The 23361-nt window shown below is 36.5% G+C and overlaps 1 protein-coding gene across 1 annotated transcript in view; it reads left to right on the top strand.

Moving 5' to 3' along the window:
* Positions 1-2495: 2495 nt before the first annotated feature.
* Positions 2496-23361, top strand: part of RUFY2 (RUN and FYVE domain containing 2) — a 28443-nt gene continuing 7577 nt past the window's right edge. Inside the window, exons 1-14 of the mRNA XM_009290535.2 lie at positions 2496-2667; positions 3164-3281; positions 4786-4887; positions 6196-6319; positions 8452-8513; positions 9117-9182; positions 10994-11063; positions 12305-12406; positions 13180-13296; positions 13906-14073; positions 15556-15653; positions 19713-19832; positions 21636-21765; positions 22367-22461. Of these exons, the coding sequence (XP_009288810.1) occupies positions 2538-2667; positions 3164-3281; positions 4786-4887; positions 6196-6319; positions 8452-8513; positions 9117-9182; positions 10994-11063; positions 12305-12406; positions 13180-13296; positions 13906-14073; positions 15556-15653; positions 19713-19832; positions 21636-21765; positions 22367-22461 (1502 nt within the window). The 5' untranslated portion in view covers positions 2496-2537. The remainder of the gene's footprint in view (positions 2668-3163; positions 3282-4785; positions 4888-6195; positions 6320-8451; positions 8514-9116; positions 9183-10993; positions 11064-12304; positions 12407-13179; positions 13297-13905; positions 14074-15555; positions 15654-19712; positions 19833-21635; positions 21766-22366; positions 22462-23361) is intronic.

Below are 23361 nucleotides of genomic sequence, written 5' to 3'. Positions count from 1 at the left end.
GCGTCGGGGGACCGTGCTTTGGGAAGGCGGAGGGGTTCGTGCCGGCGAGCACGCTTTAGCGGAGAAAAATACTTGTTTCCTGCTAGCTGTCGGGTGGCGCAAGGAGACCTTATTCAGCCTGTAGCCGTAGCGACTACACGCTTGGGGGTGTTTTTGCACAGTTTGCAGTAAGGGTTTGCCTGCTTATCCAAGCTGGGAGAGGAATATTGTCTGTTAGGCCAAGCCTTGCTAGTCAGACTCTGGTGAAGCTGGCGACATCAGTGCCACCTGCAAATAGTCCCTTCTGGGGCTGCTGCTTTGGGGTGAGAAGAACACTTCAGGGCCCTTCACAGCTCATTTTGCACCATGTATGTACAGTCTACCCCATACAATCCCTGACCAGCAGTTACTAGAAAACATTCTGTATGAAATTCTAAATCTTGATCTTTTTTTAAGAAGTAGGTGAAGAAAAAAAGCTATATGCAGGAGGACCATGCTTTAAAACAGACCTAAATTCGTTTCTGCCTCAGAAAGACCAGGCAAGAGGGCTGACAGTTAAAAAGACAGTAGACGTGGAAGTCTGTCTGTGGGGAGGATCAGCTCCAAAAGTCAAAATGAGGTCACCTGAAAAAGGAATTTGTAAGATGCCTTTGGGGAAATAGACTTGAATATGTAGTGAGGGAGAGCTATCCACCTGAAGTTTGAATCGAACAAGGCTTTTTCTACGATAACATTCAGATTTAGTACTGTTGATAGCAAACCTAATAAAAAAGCAGGAAGTCTGACATGAGCTTTACCAACAGAAACGCTCCTATTGTTGCATGCCTCTATCTGTTCCAGACAGGGGTATTGATGCTGCTTTTGGTAGGGTTGGTTCAGTCCCCGGCAGCTGAGCGGGCAGGAAGTCAAGAGACAAACTAGGGAGCCATGACTGCTAACTGGGTAAATTTTTGCCAGGGCACTGTTGCTGATTGTCTGCTGTGTCTTCTAACATCTTTTAGTGTTTTCTGTTGAAGTACTGGTAAATTGAGAGACTCTAGAAGTAGTTTTTAAGGTTATCTCAGGTACATCATCTCAGTGGTTTCTTTTTCCTAGAAAACTGAGATAGATTAGGTTGTATGGTAATAATATGGTAATTTGGTAATTTGATATTTGACAGGCAGTTAGGAATACGGAAAATTAGAAAGTAATTTTCTAAGTTTCTAATATATAACACCTAAATAACTAAAGCTGTGGTATGTAAGAAATGAGACAAGGCATTTCATTGCTGTTTGAGGAACCGAGAAAGTATCCATTTGTTACAATGATTTGTTTTTTTTGGTTTTGGCTTTGATGTATACAGTTCTTTATGCTTTCTGATGTGCAAAGACATAAGGTCATATACCAATACGCAAATTTACAGCGGAAGAGGCTCGCATTTTTTCTTAGACACAAATCTGTATAGATACTTTGGCATCTGTGTCTCAGTGTCTTAAAAAAAGATGATCTGTGTTCTTCATTTGTTTTTTACTCCATTTGTTAGATTTAATTGCAGAAAACAGTAAATCATCAACTTTTTTTGCTTCTTTCCAAGTTACTTTGATCATGGTAATAAACAGAGGGCTGTTTTGTCTCTGTTTCAGTTTGGCAAAATAGAGGGTGGCCTGAATGTTTGAACTGCTTCATTACAAATGAAAATAAACTAAGAATCTCCTGAACACTGGTGTCAGTAGCAGGAACTCTAAGAAGGGGAACCTTGTCCATTCTGTCGGATTAAGATGATTTTAAAAAGCTATGGGGTTTTTACTGACTAGATTTAATCCCCAAATGTATTTTTGTGTTGTACATTTTGTAAAGTTTACCAAAAATATTTTTAAGTTAAAGCAAAACCTTTAGTTCTTAAACTTTCCTGTGTAGAAAATAATTTTTAGCTTTAGCTATATGAGAAGCTGAAATTTCAGTATATAATATGTAATATTTTCCTGAAACTACTCCAGGTTTACTGGCTGAGACTATGTACAGCCTAAGAAGAAAAGCATGTGTTTATGTCACTGTGAAATTAAGACTACAGTGGAAAGTGATTATATATAAGAAGTATGATGTCTGTTTCTGTAGGTGGACTATAATACACCAAATAGATACTTACATTAATAGGAATGCTGCTTTGATATCATGTTAAGGGCACTGATTGCTGTTATGCAGCAGAACTTTTGAGCACACACATTGATGCCTGTGTTAATTTGCAGTTACTGACTGCGTCCGAGATGTACTGAGACAACACAGTACCTGAGAACTGACATTTCCGGCCTTGTTTTTTCATTCACCTATTAAAACAATGTAAGGTCTGTAAGGGTGTTTGTAGGAGTGAATGCTTTTCTATAACATGGTGGTTTATAGCACTTACTAAATTATTCCTTAGAGTTTATCTAGGTTAAGGTAAGTTTTTCTTTGAACAAGGTGGCCATGAAGCATTTTATTATTTTGCATCTCTTCTAAAACTTGAACCATAACTTTTTTCTCTCTTTATTGTCTTAGCTGTAAAGGACCCTACAGCCGTAGAAAGAGCAAATTTACTCAATATGGCTAAATTGAGTATCAAAGGACTCATTGAATCAGCTTTGAGCTTTGGCCGCACTCTGGATTCTGACTATCCACCTTTGCAGCAGTTCTTTGTAGTCATGGAGCACTGCCTGAAGCATGGCCTTAAAGGTGTGGTAATTGCTCTAGCTGCATATTTCTCATCCCAAACATGCCATTTTTCTTCCTTTCTTTCTTGAATGAGATAAAATCAGAGTGTGTTATGTTGCTTTAAGAAGTGAAGAAAATACATAAATTGTCACCTTTTGTGATTAACAGTGTCATTATTAATACTTCACAACATATATTTCCACATTTACCAACTTTTTCTTTTGTATACCATTTGTTGTAAATGGTCCAGGGATTACCACAACTGCATGTATGTATGTAGCTTATATTTTTAGCCAGTCATCCTTTTCATATTATTTTGTTCTAGCACAGCAATTTTATGTTCACAGCAAAGTAATTTGGAAGATGGCTTTGGATACTGGTGGCCTAACCAGCGTTGCAGTTATCTGTTATCTGGAAGTCTAGGCTCAGCAGTTAACCCTTTCGCCACACCAGCTATTTGAAGGAAGCTTCTCCAGTCATTTAAATTAATTCAGTTACTTAATTTTTCTTTCCCTAGTAAGAAAATCCTTTCTAAGTTACAATAAAACCATCTGGGGTCCTCTGGAACTTGTGGAGAAATTATATCCAGAAGCTGAGGAAATAGCAGCAAGTGTCAGAGATTTGCCTGGTCTTAAGTAAGTAGTATTGGTAAAATACAGCAAGAAAATAAAGGACCTGGTTGAGAATCTACAGATGTCTCATGATTTCATTTGGCATTAATCAAGCCTTTGAACAGCTAGCACATTATACTGGGGGAGAGCACAGGTGAATGAATCCTGCTAGCTTTTCATGTTCTGCACAAAACAGCTAAAAAAGTAGTATTTTTATGTTCTTTTCTGATGTTTCTGGGAGAAAAGGTTTCTGAATGGTGGACAAAAATGGTGCAAAAAGGAACAGGTTGTGTATCAAAAAGTCTGCAGTCTAGAACTGCAGCAAACGCATGAGGTCTAGTCAGCAAAGGCTGTATAAAAACAAAAGGTAACATACTGAAGAGGAAAGTATTAGGCAGCTTTTCAGATTCTTGTGTGTAGGATCCTTCTCAAATGTAAATTTATGCTGTGAACTACAATCTCCTCCCATTCCTCTGCACTCTGCTTTGGTATTTAGCTTCATAATTGGCCATACATTAAATTCCAAAAGGGTTTGGTTACACTGTGATTGGTATATGGCAGCATAAGGATTATAATTTATAGCTTTAGACCTTATTTAAAGCACATAGGTATATAAATTGTTATTTACTCTCGTATCAGGCCAGATGAAATAATACCCTTTGCCAAATGTGTTACATTCTTCCTGTCCTGATACAGCATGCAGGTTTTTTGGGGTTTTTTTTTGCATTTACGTGCTTACTGCTTCTAAGTGTGCAAGCACTAGAAGAGGAGGATCCAAAGGTTTAGGTTTAATTTGATGGTTATTAATGTTTGCTAGTTGCATACATTTTCTTCTTTTTTGAATTGTCTTTCTAAGATACCCCTGAGTTTGTAAACAAGTATGAGTTAAAGCTAGAATTCAGTACGTGTTGTGTAGACCCAGAGAATAGGATTGGGAAGGCAAGCTTGCGTGATGAGTTGTAATGGACATTCAGTTACTTTTCTCACAATTCCTCTGAAGACTTTATAAGCAAGTTGCAGAAAGGAGTCTGAATTGTGGCAGACGTTTTGCTTCAGCTAGAAACAGGACTTTCAAGATTATCTTTACAGGCGCTGTCAGGTTAAGAGGAAGGTACTTACAGGAAAACAGCACCACTCTTAAAAATTCTTTCCATACTGCTAGCCCTGTACTGTGTGAGAACAAAGCACATTGAAATACAACAGTGTGTAGAAAGTTGCATGTTTTCACTCTCTGAACAAAACAGTTAATTTTACTGTCAGGCTCTTGTGCCTTCTCTATTCCTGTTCTTTCCAGGGTCTGCTCCCAAGCCCAGCTGAGTTGATGAAAATTTTTCTGATACTATCCCAAAGCTTGGAGTCAAAGCCTAGACATTATGGCTTCCCAGACTGCATTGCTCAACTAGTAGTTTAAAATACCTTTTCAGAAATACCAATTGCTGTACCAATAGACTGATAAGATATTTAAGACAGTGAATTAATTGATATATTGTTGATTTCAGACTGTTTGTCTTCATGCCCTTTTTTTCAGAACACCACTGGGCCGTGCTCGGGCCTGGTTACGGTTAGCACTAATGCAGAAGAAAATGGCTGACTATCTTCGCTGTTTAATCATTCAGAGAGATCTTCTCAGGTAAACAATTAAGTAGATTTTGTTTATAGTCTATTTTTAGAGGTTTAGTATCCTGAAAAAAAAAAAATTATTTTCTGTTTGCTACTTTTTAATGTATCCTTAGTGTAGCAAGGTGTAGCTACTCGCTTGTGGGCTGATTTTTTCCAGTCCTCAGGGTAGAGGGACCAAACACTGCTGCCTCATCAAGACTGAGGGCCAGCAGACAGGTGAAGAGATTTTTCCTCCCCATCATGTAGGGGGGCCTTCTGCAACGTGCCTGACTATTCTTTCATACATGAGGGTGATGGGGAAGGGCTCCCGCTGCATTCCTCCGCCGTGCAGAGTATGGACTAGAAGCCTCTGAAGAGGAAATGAATTCACCCCTACCATATGCATGGTTTCCTACTGAGCTACCATTGCATGGAGGACGATTGCCTTCAACTTTCCTTTCACACTTCTAAAACTGTCATTGCTCTCTTCTAGTGTAACTTCTCCTTTCTGATGGGGTAGTTGAAGCACAAAGGGAAAAAAAAACTTGTCATCTTAATTTCAGTTCTATAACCTATACGTATTTTTAAGACTTTTCTTGTATGCCTAGATAATACTGGTATGTCAGGATGACATTGGTGTTCAACAGCTATGGACTTTTCCATTGAAAGCACAGTTTATTTCATGGAGTCTAAAAGTTTATTTAAAAAATGCAAGGAGGAGGAAGTCAATGTTGGTATTCTGTTGTTTAGTGGGGTGTTTTTCTTTTAAAAACCCTTTCAGCATTTCAGCCCTTTCCGTTTCTCTTCTCTTACCCATTTAATCTCTTACTTGGCTTCTTTAATTTCGAGCATGTGTTCATTGAAGTCAAGACCTTTTTTCACACAAGGTAAATTTTTTACCACTCTTCTTTTGCATTCTCTAGTGTTTTTTAGCAACATAGGAATTGTCTGACTCAACATGGCCAAACATCCATCTGTTGCAGTATTCTATTCAAAAGTGGCTAATAGCAAGCGAAGAGCCTTTTTTTTTTTTTTTTTTTTTTCTTCCAAAAAGGAAAAATAAGTCTTGCCCTGCAGATTTCCCAGCCCTCCAGCAGCTTGTGGCTCAGATTTCTGGAGCCAAAGGTAGTATCTCTAATAGCCTCTGAGACAAACCATGCACTTTCAATTTTTAAATATTTATGAGGTGAAAGTATGGGCAGACCCAGTTCATCTTTAAGGATGTTGGAGTAAGGCTAAAATAAGAGAAACAATTCGGATTTATATGTCACTTATTATTAATTTATTGCGTGTAAATATACTGAATAGACCAATAAGATGCAATTTTCTTCTTTAACAGTGAATTTTATGAGTATCATGCACTAATGATGGAGGAAGAAGGAGCAGTTATTGTTGGGCTGTTAGTTGGGTTAAATGTGATAGATGCTAACCTGTGTGTGAAGGGAGAAGACCTAGATTCACAAGTAAGTCAATACAGGTAAAGTAATGTACATGCAATCCGTAAGATTTTTATGTACAGTGAATTTTGTTACTATGGAGTTGTGACTTGTCAGAAGTCTTACTAGAGACTGTTTAGGGCGTGATCCCGCTCCTGGATCAGTGGGGGCTGTTGCATCAGCCTCAGTATCAGTTGGGTCAGACCTTTAGATGGTGATAATTGTCAGAGTGCAAGGATAAAGTTTTATGCTTCGTCATCAAATGGATGCAATAGTAGCAATGCAGAGTTCTTTCCATCTTAATTGCATAACATCCTTTTCCTTTGCGGGAGAGGTATAGGTCCGTGATCAGTTTATCCCATTCATTCATAATAAGAATGTTTCAAGAACCTGAAACAACAACTCACTTCGCATAGTGTAATAAAAGACCTTATAAGAGGGTGACTGCTTTCAGTCTGCAAAACAAGACTTAGAATTCTTCCTCCTTTGCAAAGTGCTTTGACTTTGGACTCTGATCTTTTCCGAGAAAATCTTGACGGATTATTTTTAAAGGCAGATGCACAAGTATTTATAAATAAATGTAGGCTGTGTTCAGTCCTGATTGTTTTTGTCCAGCTTCTTTGTGGAAAAAAATCATAATGGTTTAAGTGATTATTTACTGTATTTCAGCATATATTTGATGAAAAAGCAATTTCTATGGCAAAGAATGTGAATCATAGGGTTAACTTGTCTTAGATTGTTCATTCTAGTTAGTATCTAATGTTCTAGGCACTGATCTTGCGTACCAGAAGACATAATATTGAAAAGCTTGTAATTATATAAAACTTATTGATGTGGTCTTGAGAATTATATGTGTGTATTATAAATCACAAAATCTGTTGCTAGCTACACATTTGTTATCTAGGTCACTTGGTGGCTTTGCTATATGATGGGACATAAAACTTGATTTGAGAAGGTAGTAGTGGCTGTCCAGATGAGATTTTAGAGCAATTCTTTTTGTGAAGAGTGTAAATAAGGCACCTTCTCAGAAAAGCCAGAAGAAGCAAGTTGTACTGAGCAGAAAGAGAAACTTCTGAAGGATGATGGAAGTTGCATCTGGGAGCATAGTTTTGGTATGTTAGAAAAATGCCATTCAATGGTGAAATGTATCTCTGCACCCAGGGAGAATTAAAACAAAGTAACCTCTATAGAGATAACATTTTACTTTTTTAGAGAGAGTATTTTGCTTTAATAGGCAAAATATGTTTTTTAAAAAGCTTTTGGGGGAGAGACTTTTTAGAAAAGATATGGAAAGAACAAGTAGAAGACCATCATAGGAAACTTGACAGGAGAGCATTGTACAAACCAAGGAAATGTTAGACTTAAGCAAGTTACTTGTATTCAAAAGCTAAAGGGAGCTCAGGAAGGAAGCAGTAGATCAGAGAAATTGAAATACTTTTGTAAAGAGGCTGCTAGAGACCAAAAAGGAAGGGTTTTGGTAAAGCAAATGTGGTTAAATACTTTTGTTAGAGGTTCATGAATAGAGTTGGAAGCAGAACTCATGGTAATGTTATTTATAGTATATATGATTAAATTACAATTGAATAGAAAATAAATTAATTAGATTCAGATTTAGAAGGTTTAAAAAAATGAATGCAGTTGAGCTGGCACACCTGGGAATCAGCAGCTGTGGAGAGGTAGCATTATTTGGCAAAGAGTATTGAAAAGCTAAACATGGGGGAAACATCAGTTTGGGAGATGTGCTGTGATAGGAAATCATGTGAAACACTATAGACAAATTATCACAAGTCTGCTCAATCAGTGATAGGGTCGAGTAGTATCTGATAATTCCCCAAATGAAAGTCTTCCAGTAAGTTCTTGGCTAAGCTTAGTCAGAGGTAAGAAGTCATCTTTTCTTTTGGATTTGGTACCTGGCACATTGTTAATTTTGGTCAAAGGTAACATAATTCTTGACAAATACGTGAGACTACGCTTTAAAAAAAAAAAAAAATCTTGTTTAAAATGTTACGGTTCAGTTTTTTGAGCTTCTGGCTGAAACTGGACCAATCTTAAAAAAGCTGATGTAACTGAGGTTTTAGTAATTATGTAGATACAAGACCATGAATATCAACAGCAGTTACTTGTATGATATGAAACTCTGTACATTTGCTTTCCCCTAGGTTGGGGTGATCGATTTCTCTATGTATTTAAAGAGTGATGATGACGTTGGGGGTAAGGAAAGGTATGTCCCCACCAAATACCTCAGATTTTGCATCTTAACAAATGATTTCTTGACTGGTGTCCTGTTCTTTGTAGAAATAAGTCAGGTTCCCTAAAGATGAAGTTTTCTGATCTCGCAGTGTTGAGAAAAATTGTACGCTACATTGTTCTGTATTACTAGTTTGCTGGACGAATAGTTGCACTCTGAAGCAAGCCTCAGCAACGTTACCTACTTCCTTTACCTGATGGACAGTATTGGAGGATTGCAAGGCGGCAGTGAAAAAGAACCTGCTAACCTTTAAGCCCTCACCTTGGGATTTAGTCAGTATATCAAAGAACCAGAGTTACAGCAGAGTAAATAAACATCCTTTTTCTTTTGAGACTGTATATGTTCTTATGTTTGAAGTAGAGAAATTGTTTGCAATTAAAGCATTGGGTTTTTTTGTCTCTCACTGATGTAACAACATGTAAGTTATTGACTTCATGACTGTGAGATGAAGTTCTTCCTTTCTTTTTAAAAAGCACAATTAAGATGGACATTTGCATATGATAGAGGTGTATGTTTTCAGTACATAGTTCACTACATCATTTTCTTAAAGCTAATTTTATTATGTGCTTGCTTTAGAAATGTACAGATTGCTGCAATTTTGGACCAAAAGAATTATGTTGAAGAACTAAACAGACAACTGAAGTAAGTATTACTTTGAAGTATGCATGTCAGTCCAGGCTTACAGGTAAAACACCTCTAATTCCTTTTGTACCACAGCTTTGTGAGAGAGAACTTCAGAGAAAGGGATGCAAATTCTTCATGTTTAGACTGAGGACGTAATGAAGTTAGAAAGTATATGCTCTTCTGGAGAGACTCAGGAAGTCTCAGTTTTCATGCTTTTTTTTTTGACAGTCAGAACCTTTATTCTTCAAAGAAATGAAAAACAGCAGGCCAAAACTGATCAAGGTCCTCACGATGCATAACTTCACAGCAATGCAAAGCTTGATCTGGATTTTAACTGCATTCTCTTTAACGGTTTTCAAAAAGTATTATTGAGTGTTCTGGGTGAATCCACATGTTTTTGTTTCTTTGTCTTTCATAATATTTAGTTTGTAGCTTTAATGCCTAGGACCAAAACTGAATAGGTTCATTGCTTGCTGGAAACTACTTATACGTTGTAGGTTGTGGTTCCTGTAAAAACAGTTTTCAGGAAAGCAGCCTTTCCCCGTTACTTGGCTGGATGGAGCAAACCTAGTCCACCACTGTGTTTGTTACTGTACAAATAGAGGAACAGTGATTGTAATTCTCTGAGGAGTATTGTACAAAATTAAACAGTGCGAGGAGCTAAAAAAGAGAAAAAAAACCACCCCCAAAACCAAACAACAAACCCACAAAGAACTTCTGTAGAATCTGTAGTATAGCTGATCTTCTTGATCCCTTTTTGAAATGTAATTGTATTTTTTCATTTTTAATGCTGGTAATCTTGATCGTTAGTTACTATATGGCTACAGTTGGGGTAAAGGTATGCTGATCTGAAATTGTGTCAGTCACTGAGCAGAAACCTTCAACAGGACAGAATAACTGAGTGCGTCAAGTATGAGCAGAATGAAAGTTAAGCAGGAGAAAGGAACTATCACAATTAAGAACAGTGGTGTTTCTGTGATGGTAGCTGTCATTATTCAGGTGAGCCTCTGTGTATTGAGTATGTTCTTGTACACTGGTTTATGCATGGAATTACTTGCAAACCAGTGGTTCACCAACTCCTGTTTTATTTCAGGTCAGCTGTTCCTTTCCAGACATCCTAAAATGCATTAATCTCCTCTACCTTGCCATTCTTAAAGAACTGGTAACTTCTGAGTAACACCACAATAGAAATACGTGGAAAAGTAAACGGTGTTACAGAATAGGGTTTTTTTTTCTGCGTGTGAAGTGCAGCCTAAAAAAGTGTGCTTACAGCAGAAATAGGCAATCAGGTAATGGAGAAGGCCTGTATGTAGTTTGATACGATAAAAAACCACAGAGTAATAAAAGTCTGATGAGACTTCTAAATGAAGTCAAGAAGCATCAAGAAAGAGATAGCCTGAGGATAAATCTCAAAAAATGTGGAGAAGCAAATAATTTTGTAAAAGAAATGGGTTTTGGAGGAAGAGAACCTGGAGAATGGTTTCGTTATACGGGGGAAAAAACCCAAGAAGATTGTAAACTGTCTTTTAAGGGAACTCATTAAACGTTTGGATACAATATAGTTGTGAGGATAAAGGAAAGGGAGAATACATGTATACTCACACGCAACCAGGAGTTTAAGTGACAGGGATGACATTGGGAGTTGGAAAGAAGTATATAAATGTTCAACAAGGGAGACTAATTTTCTTATATTTAGGAAAACCTCAAATAATGGGAGCAGACCTTTTAGCACTTAGCCATTAATCACTGTACCTTGCATTAAAGCCTTTGAGCTTGGTTGAATGAGTTTTGATGTAATTTTGAATAAGTTTTTTCTTTTTCTCTTTCAGTAGCACAGTTAGCAGTCTACATGCAAGAGTTGATTCACTAGAGAAATCAAACACTAAACTGATCGAAGAGGTATTATTTTCTTTTAGTAATGTGTAATAGATATTTACTCTCAAACCCTATTTTTCTAAATATACTTAAATTATTTTAATCTACGTAAGTTCTGTATAATATGTTCAAATACCTTTATTTTGGCTTGAGGAAAAGGTGCAGTAGATGCAGGCATTTGAAGTCAGCTTGCCTAGGTAGCCTGCAGCATCAGTAAATTAATTCTGTAGAACATCTCAATTTCCTGCTTTGGACAAAACCAGAAGAGAAGCCTTTCTTAATGCCAGCTGTCAGTCTGATTTTGTGCAGATGACTAGTCCATAATGGATGACACCAGTTGCTACAAAGAGACAGAAAGTAGTTCACCAAGCAATTTCTGTTACTGTTCTCAGCTTTAGCCAAAGGATTGTTTCTTGCTTATTTACCATATGCTTATATACAGTTTTTAGACTTGTCTAGCTCTGGTTTTGTATTTATATCCTATATTTCGGGTTATCTTTGCTGCTTGACTAGATTCCAATATTTTTAGCTTTATAAGAGAAAGTACAGGTTTTTTTAATCCGAGCTGCTTGAGAAATAGTTAATGAAGTGGAAAATTGGAATGCCTAAATTCAGCTGTTGAAGGGATAGCTAGCTCACTCTGGGTATTAATGTATCCAGATAGAGGGAAAACATTTTTTCTGAGTGTTAATTCTCAGAGTATTCTGGTTCCTTTACAAGCCTTCTGCTCAGTTGTCTACCTATTTTGATCAGCTGGCTTATAATTCTGACATTAAGGTATATACTGTAGGGCCCCGTTATAATGTTTCCTTTTTTGTAAATATGTTTTCTTTTCATCAGGGAGAGGTTTTCTTAGGTAAATTGCTCCATATGATATTTTAAGATGTCCAAAAAAGAACAAAACTGGATATATTTGAATCCAAATAGAAAGAAAAAAATTAGGATGAGGAAAGGGAATTGAGGGTCTTTAAGTCATAATGAAGCAATGAAAAGAAAGCATATTCTTTACCAGACATGAAATAATGAAGTATTTTTAATACACATGCTGTTGTGTAATGAAAGTGACTCGTTACTAAAACCAGGAGCTTTATGTTTTCTTTAAAAACAATAAAACCTCTGTATGGTAGACTATGAGAACAGAGCAGAGAATGTCTTGGTCTTGCATTCATCAGAACATTTTTTTCTTTATTTCCACTCACAAAAGAGGTCACACTGCTTTTCCTCCCGCTTTTCCCCCCCCCCCCCCTTTTTTTTTTTCTTTTCAGTTAGCTATAGCCAAAAATAATATAATTAAACTTCAGGAAGAAAACCATCAATTAAGGAGTGAAAATACTCTTATTTTAATGAAAACACAGCATCATCTAGAGGTATGTCAGTTTTACCACATTTAACGTAGTAACATCATGTGGTTCATTGTCATTCAAATGTTCTTACATTGCAACTTGAAGTAATCAGTAGCTGGGCCAAATCTAAAACAACTTTTATTAGGGAAAGGACCTATTAAATCTGTGAAGCTTTATAATGGCATAAATATATCAAAATTATAGGACACTAGATTGTTTTATAACCATGTGCAAATTTTGTAGCATTTTTCCTTGTATTCTTTCTGTTTTTCTTCCCTTCTTCCTGTTTTCTGTAGACTGTAAGCTATATCTAAGAGCATTTAAGGCAATATTATCTGAAAATCTTGTCAAAATAGTGTGTGTTTTAGTTGGCAAACTGTCTATTCTGACCTGTCTCATTATATAGAATGTCATTTGGAGTAATCGTGTATCCAATTGCTGAACTTTTTTTTTAAGCTGTGATTTGTAGCTCCATATGTAACTTCTTGTATGTGTTTTACAGGATAATTGGTAAAAGCACAGGTTAAGCAGGTGTTTGGATTGCTCAGTACTGAAACAGTTGTGTATTAGAGTGACTTACTGAAGGACTGTACTGCAGTACAGATGTTTGTTTTGCTAGATTTACTCAATTCTCATTATAAAACTGATGACCGCATAGCAGAAACAGCTCTTTCCATGTTTGTACTGTGCTTAGAGAATGTATTTTTAAGCTTTTTTCTTTTCCCACAAGTGATAGATTTATGCTATTAATTGCTAAACTTGTGGTGAAGAAAGATAGATTCTCTCTATCTTTGTAGGCAACTAAGGTGGATGTTGAAGCAGAACTTCAAACATACAAACACTCCAGGCAGGGTTTAGATGAAATGTACAATGAAGCACGTCGACAGCTTCGAGAAGAATCACAACTTCGACAAGTAAGTGTTCTTTTCTAGGATTACACAGCACTTCTAGAAAATATTATGCTTGAGAAGAGTCAGTATATAAATATTTCTATTTTGCTTTTGCTGAGCTTAGATGCTGCCTTTAATCAACTTTAATGACCTTTTCTCTGACTGTAATAAAAAGGTTTTTTTAACAAAGCAATCAATACATCAATATTTCTGTAACAATGTTGCTAAAGCATAGTAAAGAAAATACATTTTCTTTGAGAAATTTTTAGGCAAATTGTTAGCAATACTGTATGCTCTGTATGTATGCTAAATCTTGTGAAAATAGAAATCCTTTAGTTCTATTTTTGTAATTAATACTTAGGCAACTCTATGCAACACTGGCAGACTAATTTCTTATTATGTGAGTTGTCTTCTCCTAGAGTTAAAAAAACAACATCGGTCACTAAGTACATGAGAGCATAATGTTTATGTAGTGGATAATTTGCAAAGTTAAAGAGGGGCAGAATTTCTGAAGTGGTGAAATAGGTGGTGCTGCAGCTCTGTTAGAATTAACTTTTGTCTTTTTCAAAACAGTGATAAAATGTTGCATAATTATTTAAATATTCTCTGTTGCATTGTGTTTGTGTTTTATAGGATATGGAGAATGAGTTAGTGGTTCAAGTTAGTATGAAACATGAGATAGAACTTGCAATGAAGTTGCTGGAGAAGGACATCCACGAGAAGCAGGATACCCTCATAGGCCTTCGACAGCAGCTTGATGAAGTTAAAGCAATTAACATGGAAATGTACCAAAAGCTGCAGGTAAAGGAACAATCTGCTGTTAAACTGATGAAACGACTTTGACTGGAGTGAGTGAGATGCATTACCATTTTGTTTAGTTAACTACTGCTGTTTCCTTAATTTTTGGTTTCCTTCCGCTTCTTAGGTCAGCTTGTCATTTTGGAACATTACTGATGCAAGCATGATTTCACACAAAGCAGTTCTTAAGGCAGTCACTTAATGTTAGTGGGTTTATAGAAGAAAAGAGCATGAGAATAAGATCATGGCCTAATAACGTGCTGTGTGGAATAGAGAGAGTAATAGTATATCTAGTGATAATGACACTTTTTGGCCTGCGTTGTATAAAAAAAACAAGAGAATGTAGGCACGTGGTGAGGAGTTAAAGAGGAGATCTGAACTTTCAAAGTAAGGAAAGGCATTTGGAAAACAAGGTTGTGTTAAATGGAAAAAGCTAATTACAGGTTGTTTTTTTTTTAATCTGTTAACAAATTAAGAAAATCTGTAACAATGCAATGCTTCTTTGGGAGAATATGGATCTCAGAGACCCAACATGCAGTTAACAAATGACCAAACACCAGGGAAGTTTAGCAGTGAATTATTTATGCAGAACATAAATTTGATTTATGGAATAAATTATCAAAAACAGCACAAGAAACCAGTCAAATCTGGCAGAATGAGGGGAAAAAAAATTAGGATGTTGCAGAGACGTAATTGAGATGGTGGACAAAGCATGCTACTTTTCCACCTGCAACTGTGAGGAAACTGGACTAGAGGAAGAGAAATACAAATAGAGCTGGAAAGAAAAATAAGAAGAGAATGTCCTTCAGTATGTTAGGATCTGTAGGGGTTTGTTTTTCTTTTAAAGCTGTACTTCTGGGGACTGTGGGTAACACTGATTTCGCTTAATGACATTCAGATACTCTTCCTGGGCAGAGTAAAACGGTTTAGTCATGCCCAACCTCTGCTGTTTAGGGACCAGTTGATAGTGTTGATCTGTATAGCAAGGATAATGCTCTACCTTTTATTTAGATCTTCAAGCTGTGGTTGTAACAGCTCTGCAAGCAATCAAAATTGTGAAATGTGTTAGTAAAATTCTTAAAAGATTTTTAGGTGCATATGGTAGTTTGATAAGAGTTGGAGAACCTTAGGGATTTCCAGGACTAAGCATCTTAGCTTGTTATTGGTACGGTTCTGATGAGCTACTTAAAACGATGATTGGTGAATTTAAGTTGACTTGCAAAATGATTAACTAAGAAAGGAAACCAAAATGAAAAATGTATACTTATTAAATAGCATCTACGCTTGCAAAGTACAAAACTACAAATTTGCTAGGCATAAAATTTTAAATACTGTCAGCTACATTTTTTAGATTGGAATGGTTAAAAAGAATCAAAACCTGAAGCCATTTTAATGTTTTTCCCTTTAGATATTGAAGAAAAAAACCCCCATGAAGTAACAGTGTAATGTATACCTACTTCAGTTTTAACCTTTTTTGTAACACAGGTTTCTGAAGATGCTATGAAAGAAAAGAATGAAATAATTGGTCGATTAGAGGATAAGACCAATCAAATTAATGCAACTATGAAACAACTAGAACAAAGGTACAGGTCCATCTTTGTTTTTCTTCATTCATTTCTCCATCCCCTTACATTTTACTTCATTCCTACACAGTTGCCACTGAAATGTAACTTTCAACTAGAAAATTTAAAAAGAACCTTTCTGAAACTTTAACTAGTGCTTTACTGTTTGTTTTTTTTTTCTTTTTAACAAATACACTTATTTTAAATACAAACTTAATCTTTCATTTTTCTTCCTCCACCATTTTTCTTCCAGTCCTAGGTTTTTGTGCTGATATCAAAAGTTGTTCTTTCAGCTGCTTCAAAATTCTGATTCATTATTACCTCTTTTTTTTTCCCCCCACCTGAATGAAATGCAATAGAAACCAAAGCATTAATCTTGCTTATACTTAAGCATGTGCTTAATATAAACATTTAATGCCTTAATGGATCACTGCTGTATTTGCTGAAGCTCTTGAAATTGTTGTCCGTTGCTTTGGAAGTACCATTATTTTCAATGACGTAATGAGTTTTTACACTGAAAGGTTGAAAAGTGAAAGACTAAAATTCCGGTACATGAATTTACATTATGGTTAGACTGCATGTATTACATAATATTAAAATGTGATTCATATGTTTTAATTTAGTGGCCTATATGCAACATTGATCTTTTTAATTGTAAAATATAACATATCCATAAGCCCTGTCATGTTGGTGTTTGACATGTCTTTTTTTTTCATTTAAATCTGATTATGAAAAACATGGTTATGTATTTAAAAAAAAAAAGTGACATGAATATTCTTTTATTGACATCCTTTTTTCCTCTTTTTTCTTTTTCTTTTTACCCCAATTTTTGTTTTTACTATTTTGCTGCCTTCATCTGTCTTTGATTTTTGTCCACTGCATTCATGAAGTGACAAAGATCTGTTAACTCAAACTAGGACTATTGCAATGTCATTCGTCAAATGTGCCAGCAATGAAGCTCAGCACCAGTATAAACTTGTCAAAGATATATCATTCTGAAAGCTCCTCCAGATCTGTTGTGTTTAAATAATTACTGATAAAATACACCTTAAGAATTCTAAAATTACAATTTTAAATATAAAGTGGTATTAGAAATCCTGCACTGTAACTGATCGTAGCTGGGTTCTATTTTGTTTTCTGAAAGAACATCATCTCCGATCTCATTTTACCCCTCCTAAAAAAAAAAAAAAAAAGATTGCACTATTATTAAGCAAATCTAAGCTAGTTTTATAATGCTATTTAATCACTTCTTAATTGCCAGACAAAGTTTATTTTAAAAGGTTAGCTATCTTTACTTTGACTGTACATTTTTATGACATTTGTTTCTAATCTAGTGATTTTTTCCTATTCTTTATGGTACTAATAGATTTTAAAAGTAGCCCTTCTGACTAGTATTTCCCTTCTCCCCTGCTTATTTCTTTCACTTTTAGGCTGTATTTATCCCAAAAGCATGCTCTCTGTTGGGTTTTTTGGTTGTAACTAGCACTGTTTTCTTAAACAGCGTGACGGAGTTTGGGGGAAGGGGGTTTGAGTGCTATATCAGAACAATATATTTAAAAAAAGAGGGTGGTGTCAACATATATGTTCAGTATGTACAGTGGAAGAATTACAGGGTTTGGGGATAAAACAGCTAAAGCACAATTCCATTTTGCTGACGTGATGTGGGGTAAAATATTTTCACAGAGTTAAAATGTGTTTGGAGCCTGGACTTGGATGGGGCTCCAGACAGGGAGGGCAGCGTGCTCTAGCAAATTTTGTAGCTGTGACTCCTGCCTAGAACAGCTGCACCATGATAGCTGCAGTGGAAGTTGTAGTAATAAATAGGGTTTACATTCAGGGCCCAGATCCTGAACTTGTCGAACTTGTTTGTCAGCTAAGGATCTTGCCTGTCTGTGCTTTGTCTACACTGTAATCATAACCTGTGGTTTTGCCCAACCCCTTTTCCGTCCCTCCACCCATCATTAGGCATATTTCTGCTTTGAGTTGCTGCTTGCCTGCACTGCAGAAATAAGAGTTTTAGCTGCTGACTGCCCTTGATGCGCTTCCCGCTGTTTGCTCTGAAGTGTCGAGGGGAAGTTGACTGGGAAAGGAATCTTAGGGTCTTTCAGCAGAAGGGGATGTGTTTGCAAAAGTGGGGGCAGGATGCAATAATACAGAATGGGTTTCTACTCCATGGTTGTATATTACCTTATTCCTTGGTTTGGAATCAGAAAGAGCCTTTAACATGGGTTGGCTGCTAAAAAAGAAGAATAAATATCTCCCATCCTCAAAGAAAACCCAAACCAGAAACACTGAATAAAACAAGTAGACCATAGCGGAAATGGGAGCGTTAACCATCTCACGGTCATCTATGCAAACAAGTATCTGCCTCAGTGTCATCTGAATCGCAGATCCTGCTGCGAACTCAGTCCAGCTCAGCATTTGTCTGAATTACAGTGGTGCAGTTAGCCTTGGTGCTAGTCTAGAGGATGGTGCTGTAGCCTGGGTTGGCTAGTGTGTTTCTTGGGTAGCAAGCTCCCTTTCTACCTTGGTTGTGGAAACTACACTGCAGTTTAATTTGTGATTCAGGGAGAGTTTTAACTTGCTTTTGGTGTTACTGTCTTGTGTAGCTTCATTCAGCTTCTTTTGCCCAGTGAATTGACCCTGCTTTTTCCCAGTATTCTCCTTTCCGTATGTGTTTTGGCCCTCTGTGCACTACCATTGCAAATGTGACTGGGAACATTCTTAAAACAACTGGTTTAGTTGAATGAGATAGTACACACTTTATAAGGTAGTTTAATTCCAGTCTTTTTTCATTTGTTTACTGGCAGCTTTTGGAAACTCCTGCTGGTGCAACTTCATCAGTAGAAGCACAAATGTAGACATATTGCTGACTTACATTTCTTTGTAACTGACATTGGGAGTTGTGAGTTACTCTGCATTCAGCTAGCTGCTGGGAAGTGAAAAATCAAGCACGAGAGTATCACAGATTTCTCCCATCACTTACCGGGGAGGCCCTTGAAACAGTTTTGTTACACAAGGCACAGCAGGTGGGGACATTCAGTGGTATTTTACAGGCTCTTTTACTCTCCTGCTTTTTCATCAAGACAGGTGTAGCCACGTACAGCAAAAGTTCCATTTTAGTACCTTTACTTTTGTTATGTTACATCCATCTTTTTTTGGACTGAAGAGGTGACCAAGCAGAGAGGAACCACAGTGAACTAATGGATTCCGAGGGGAGTGCTAACTGAAGCAGAAACAAACCCCTGGAATTCGGAAAGGAAAGATTAAATAAACAAAAAAAATCTCTCACTTCTTGATTAATTAGTTTAATTTATTTTGTCTATAGTATGGAGCTATTTTAACCAGTGTAAGAATGCATTATTTTTAATACAGATCATTTAAATTAATTTCATGATATGATGTAGTTGAGGTAGTTCTATAAATGTAGTGGGACCTGTCAGGGTGTGTCTTGTTGTATTAGGCTAGTTAAGTTTTTTTGCTGTCTTGATTGCAGTGCTCTGTATTCAGCCTTATGCCTGAATTGTTTTGAGCTGCTTTTGCACAACACATGCTCTGCCCTGTCTTAATGGGTGATTAGTACAAGCCAAGTACTTTTACAGGAAGTATTTAAAAAAAAAAAAAAAAAGCTTCCAAAAATAACACATGAACATATGCTAAAGGAAAAAAAAAGCATTAAGGAATGCTTCAATTCTCTAAATTCTTTTACAAGATTTATTTAAAAAAAAAAAAAAAAGCTTCCAAAAATAACACATGAACATATGCTAAAGGAAAAAAAAAGCATTAAGGTATATGCTTCAATTCTAAAATATGTATCATCATGCTTTGGCATCTGTTATTCATGAGCATAAAATAAAACAGTGATTACTTACAGTGATTACTCTCTTACTGTATGGAAAAATAGGAGCTAGTTCTCTAGGCATTGTATGGATTTCTCGTTTGAGTTTGTGAGTTTCCCCCAAACTTTGTTTTTATTTAGAAATGTTTCTATTTCCCCATTTTTCTTTTATTTGTCTTCTTCACCCTCTACACCCTAGTTCTAGCTTCAGTTTTACCCAAAGTTGATTTGAATTACACCAGATTGCAGCAAGCAGAGAAGGCTCAAATGGAGGCTGAGGCCGAGGATGAGAAACTTAAACAGGAATATGTGACTAAATCTGAAAGTCTGCAGAAAGAGTTTTCCCAGAAGGAGAAACAGCTGTAAGTATATCTTTCCTGCTTGGAAAAATACACAGCAGTAAACATTCTACATTGCAATATGTCCTGTGTCTTAATACAGGCTGGTTGTTGATAAATGGTTTTGAACAGAATGTAAATACTAAAGATCTTCGTGTTAGGTACTGGCAAGGTGAAAGAAAATATGCCATTCCAAGAAAGTCAAGCTACCTTTGGGCGCCTCTAAAATGGTGTGCAGCTTGAAAGGAGGGGGAAGAACAGCATTATTTTTTGTCTAAAAATGCCACCTTAATTCACAAGGAAATTATCACAAGTGGGGGAAAATACGTAGTGTAGTAGTAGTAATACACACTTTTAACAAAACCCACAAGTATGTAGTAGTATAAACTTAAACAGAAATGGCATAAGAATAGTTTAATTGATCAGGCTTATGGATAAGGTAGAAGTGGTTTAACTTATCACTGTGCAGGAAATAAAAAATAAAAATCCACTGGAATCATAAGTATTAAAAAGTAATATAAAAGCCAACCCTCTACCCTTTCTCCTGTTAAATCCTTCAGTACTGATTTAAATAAATATGTAATGTAAAAAGCTCCCCGTAAGGGCAGGTGTTTTCCCTGTTTGGAAAGATAACAAGTAAATTATTTAAGGCAGTGCAAATCTGTGGCACAACAAGGATTGGGACTTAAAAATTAGTGATTTCCAATCCAATTATTAGCCCACCCTGCCTCTCTTACAACTCTGCATGTTAATAAACTTGTTTAACTGTCATGACAAATGTTCACTTTACTACCACAGTCATCTTTGCAGATTTTGGCAAAAGAACAGTTCAGACCCCAGCCTTAGAATTCTGCAATTCTGAAACCTCAAGGTCATGTTCACTTCTGATCTTTTCCAGCCAGATGCTGAGGTAGTGTCCCAAAATGTAAGTCTTTCCTTTAAAAATGGTTTTGGTTTTAAAACAGGAAAATTAATGTGGATACAGGTTTTACATCAAAAAACCTTGCATGACTACTCTCAGATTTTTTCCTCTTTTATTGTGTGGGCACAATTTAGATCTAGAAAGTTGAGCAGTGTGCTTCCATCCTTTGGTTTCTCCGTAACATTCTAAACACCAACTCTTCCATGAAACTGATAGTGAAATTCCAGCTAGAGTGGCTCTTCCATCAGAGTAGGCCTAATTCCTTTAACTGGACTCCAGTTAAACTAATAGAATTTAGATCCTTCTTTATGTTGAACCTCAGTTATGTAGGAAGCTCAATAAAAATAGTAATTTAAAGTCCTTCCTCCTTTATTTTCAATTCTGTTCAAAATGCCATAAGCCTTAGTCTAAAATAAAAGATTCACATCTAAGGGTGTAATATTAAATAACTTTTATGAGCACCAGAGATACATACAGTCGTCGTCTGCATCACCAATGGCAGTGTGGTTGGTTGGTTTGTTTTATTTTAGAAACAAGCTATGTAAGGTTAAGGGGGCTTTCCCTTATGCATGTTTTAAAAATACTTTAGAATTTTGTGGTTAATCTTCTCTTGCTCATTTATTACAAAGGTCAGCTCTTCAAAATGATGCCATATTCTTGGTCCTTCAAATACATTTCTTTTTAAAAGCATTTTCTAAGTGACAATGTTTTGTTTTATTTATTTATTACACTGATGTCTGAAATATTATGATATTGATAAGTTATTTCTGTTTTAGAAAAGGTGTAAGTTGATCATTTGTTTATTATGATAATAGTATATTGCACCCAGAAATAAACTCGGTTTTATTTTTTAAAAACGATACTGTTGTGCACAGTGATAGGTTTTTTTGTTTTGCATATTCTAGGCTTCAGCTGGAAACAGATTTGAAGATAGAAAAAGAGTGGCGGCAAACCTTAGAGGGTGATCTTCAAAAGGAGAAGGAAACTGTATCTCATCTGAGAATAGAGACCCAAGAAATAATTAACCTTAAAAAAGTAAATTCTGCAATAAAACTTGACTAGTAATTTAGAAATTGACTGCAAAGTTAATTATGGACTTAGATATGGTATTTTTAAGAATTTCTGCAAGTAGATAAGAAAGATTAGATTAATGTAGTCTTACAAATAGATTAAGAAAAAAAAAAGTTTTTTTTTTACTCCCCATTTAGTCCTCAGATCAACATTCAGTGCTTTGAATAAGAAGAAATGAAATCCTCATTTTCCTTTCTCAGTTGTACTGAAAACTCTGTCTTCTCATCGTAGGCCAGAAAGTGCTTCAACTTCTCTCTGGCTTGGTATATACGGCTATATAGTGTGGTTGATCTCTGCAATCAATTGTTTTTATTTTCTTCGTGGAGAGGACCGCAGAAGCAAAAATGCTTCATCTCTTGGGGTCTAAGAGTGTTTAATCCCAAGTTGTTGCTGTTCGAGTTGGATTTGGGAATCTTAATAGAGAGTGTGATGGATCATTCATTCACTTGGCTTTCTCAGTAAGATCAGCTTTGGGTAGTAGCAGTATTCTAGGCAGTAGACAAATACAATTTTGAGAATAATTGGGGTTTTTTTGTTGTTTGTTTGTTTTGTTTTTTGTTTTAAGGAGTTCCTTAAACTTCAGGAAAAGAACAAGCAACTGAAAAGGATATGTCAAGACCAAGAAGCTGCTCTCCAAGAACTGGCATCCAAGCTGAGCGAGTAATTTTGTTATTCATGATAATGATTATTTTTGTCATATGAACTTGAGTTAAGAAAAATAATAGGATGGTGATCATGTGAATTGGACTGTATACAACAATATTACCTAGCCAATTATCAAAAAGAAACATGTCTAGTTAGGTCAGGGCTGTTATTTTTATTTTTGGCTGGTGGGCTAGCTGTGAACTCATGGGTAATTATAGTGCTCTGAACAGAAAATCCTAGTTTAAAAGGGCTTGGGGGCATTAGGAGTTGTTTTGCATTGAAAACGGTTGGCTAGTTTGCATGTTGTGGCGTTCCCAAAGAAGAACCCAAGTAGAAGATAACAGCTTTGGCTCCAGCAGGACAGTGCTTATTGTTTTGTGAGGATGCATGCCTATGGATTCCTTTTGTTGAAGAGATGAAGATTCTCTGTATGACAATCATAGGGCATTGTTGCTAAGTCTAGAGGATGTAAGGCATTACCTTATCAAAACCCCTTCAGACTACAGTGAGCAATAAGCTCTGAGCACAGCTCTCGTTATTGTTACGTGTTGTTGAAGTTTCATTTAATGGTCTGGTACGGTCTTCTGATTACTGCCCGCTGCTGGTTATGGACAGGCTGGCAGTGATGAGGTTGCAGAGAGAAGTCCTGCAGTGATCAAAAGGGACTTCAGGGCACTGGGGCGACTGGTTGAAGGATCGGGAGCACAGGTAGTGTTTTCCTCTATCCCTACAGTGGCAGGGAAGGATACTGAAAGGAGCAGGAAAACACACCTGACCAACACGTGGCTCAGGGGCTGGTGCCATCAGCGGAATTTTGGCTTTTTTGATCACGGGGAGGTTTACACGGCACCGGGCCTGCTGGCGGCAGATGGAGTCCAGCTGTCTCACAGGGGAAAAAGGATCATGGCTCATGAA

This window comes from Aptenodytes forsteri, unplaced genomic scaffold, assembly GCF_000699145.1.
Source record: "Aptenodytes forsteri isolate BGI_AS27 unplaced genomic scaffold, ASM69914v1 Scaffold349, whole genome shotgun sequence".
Taxonomy (NCBI): Eukaryota; Metazoa; Chordata; class Aves; order Sphenisciformes; family Spheniscidae; genus Aptenodytes; species Aptenodytes forsteri.
Note: the sequence above shows the minus strand (reverse complement) of the source record. Positions and strands in the feature narration are given on the sequence as shown.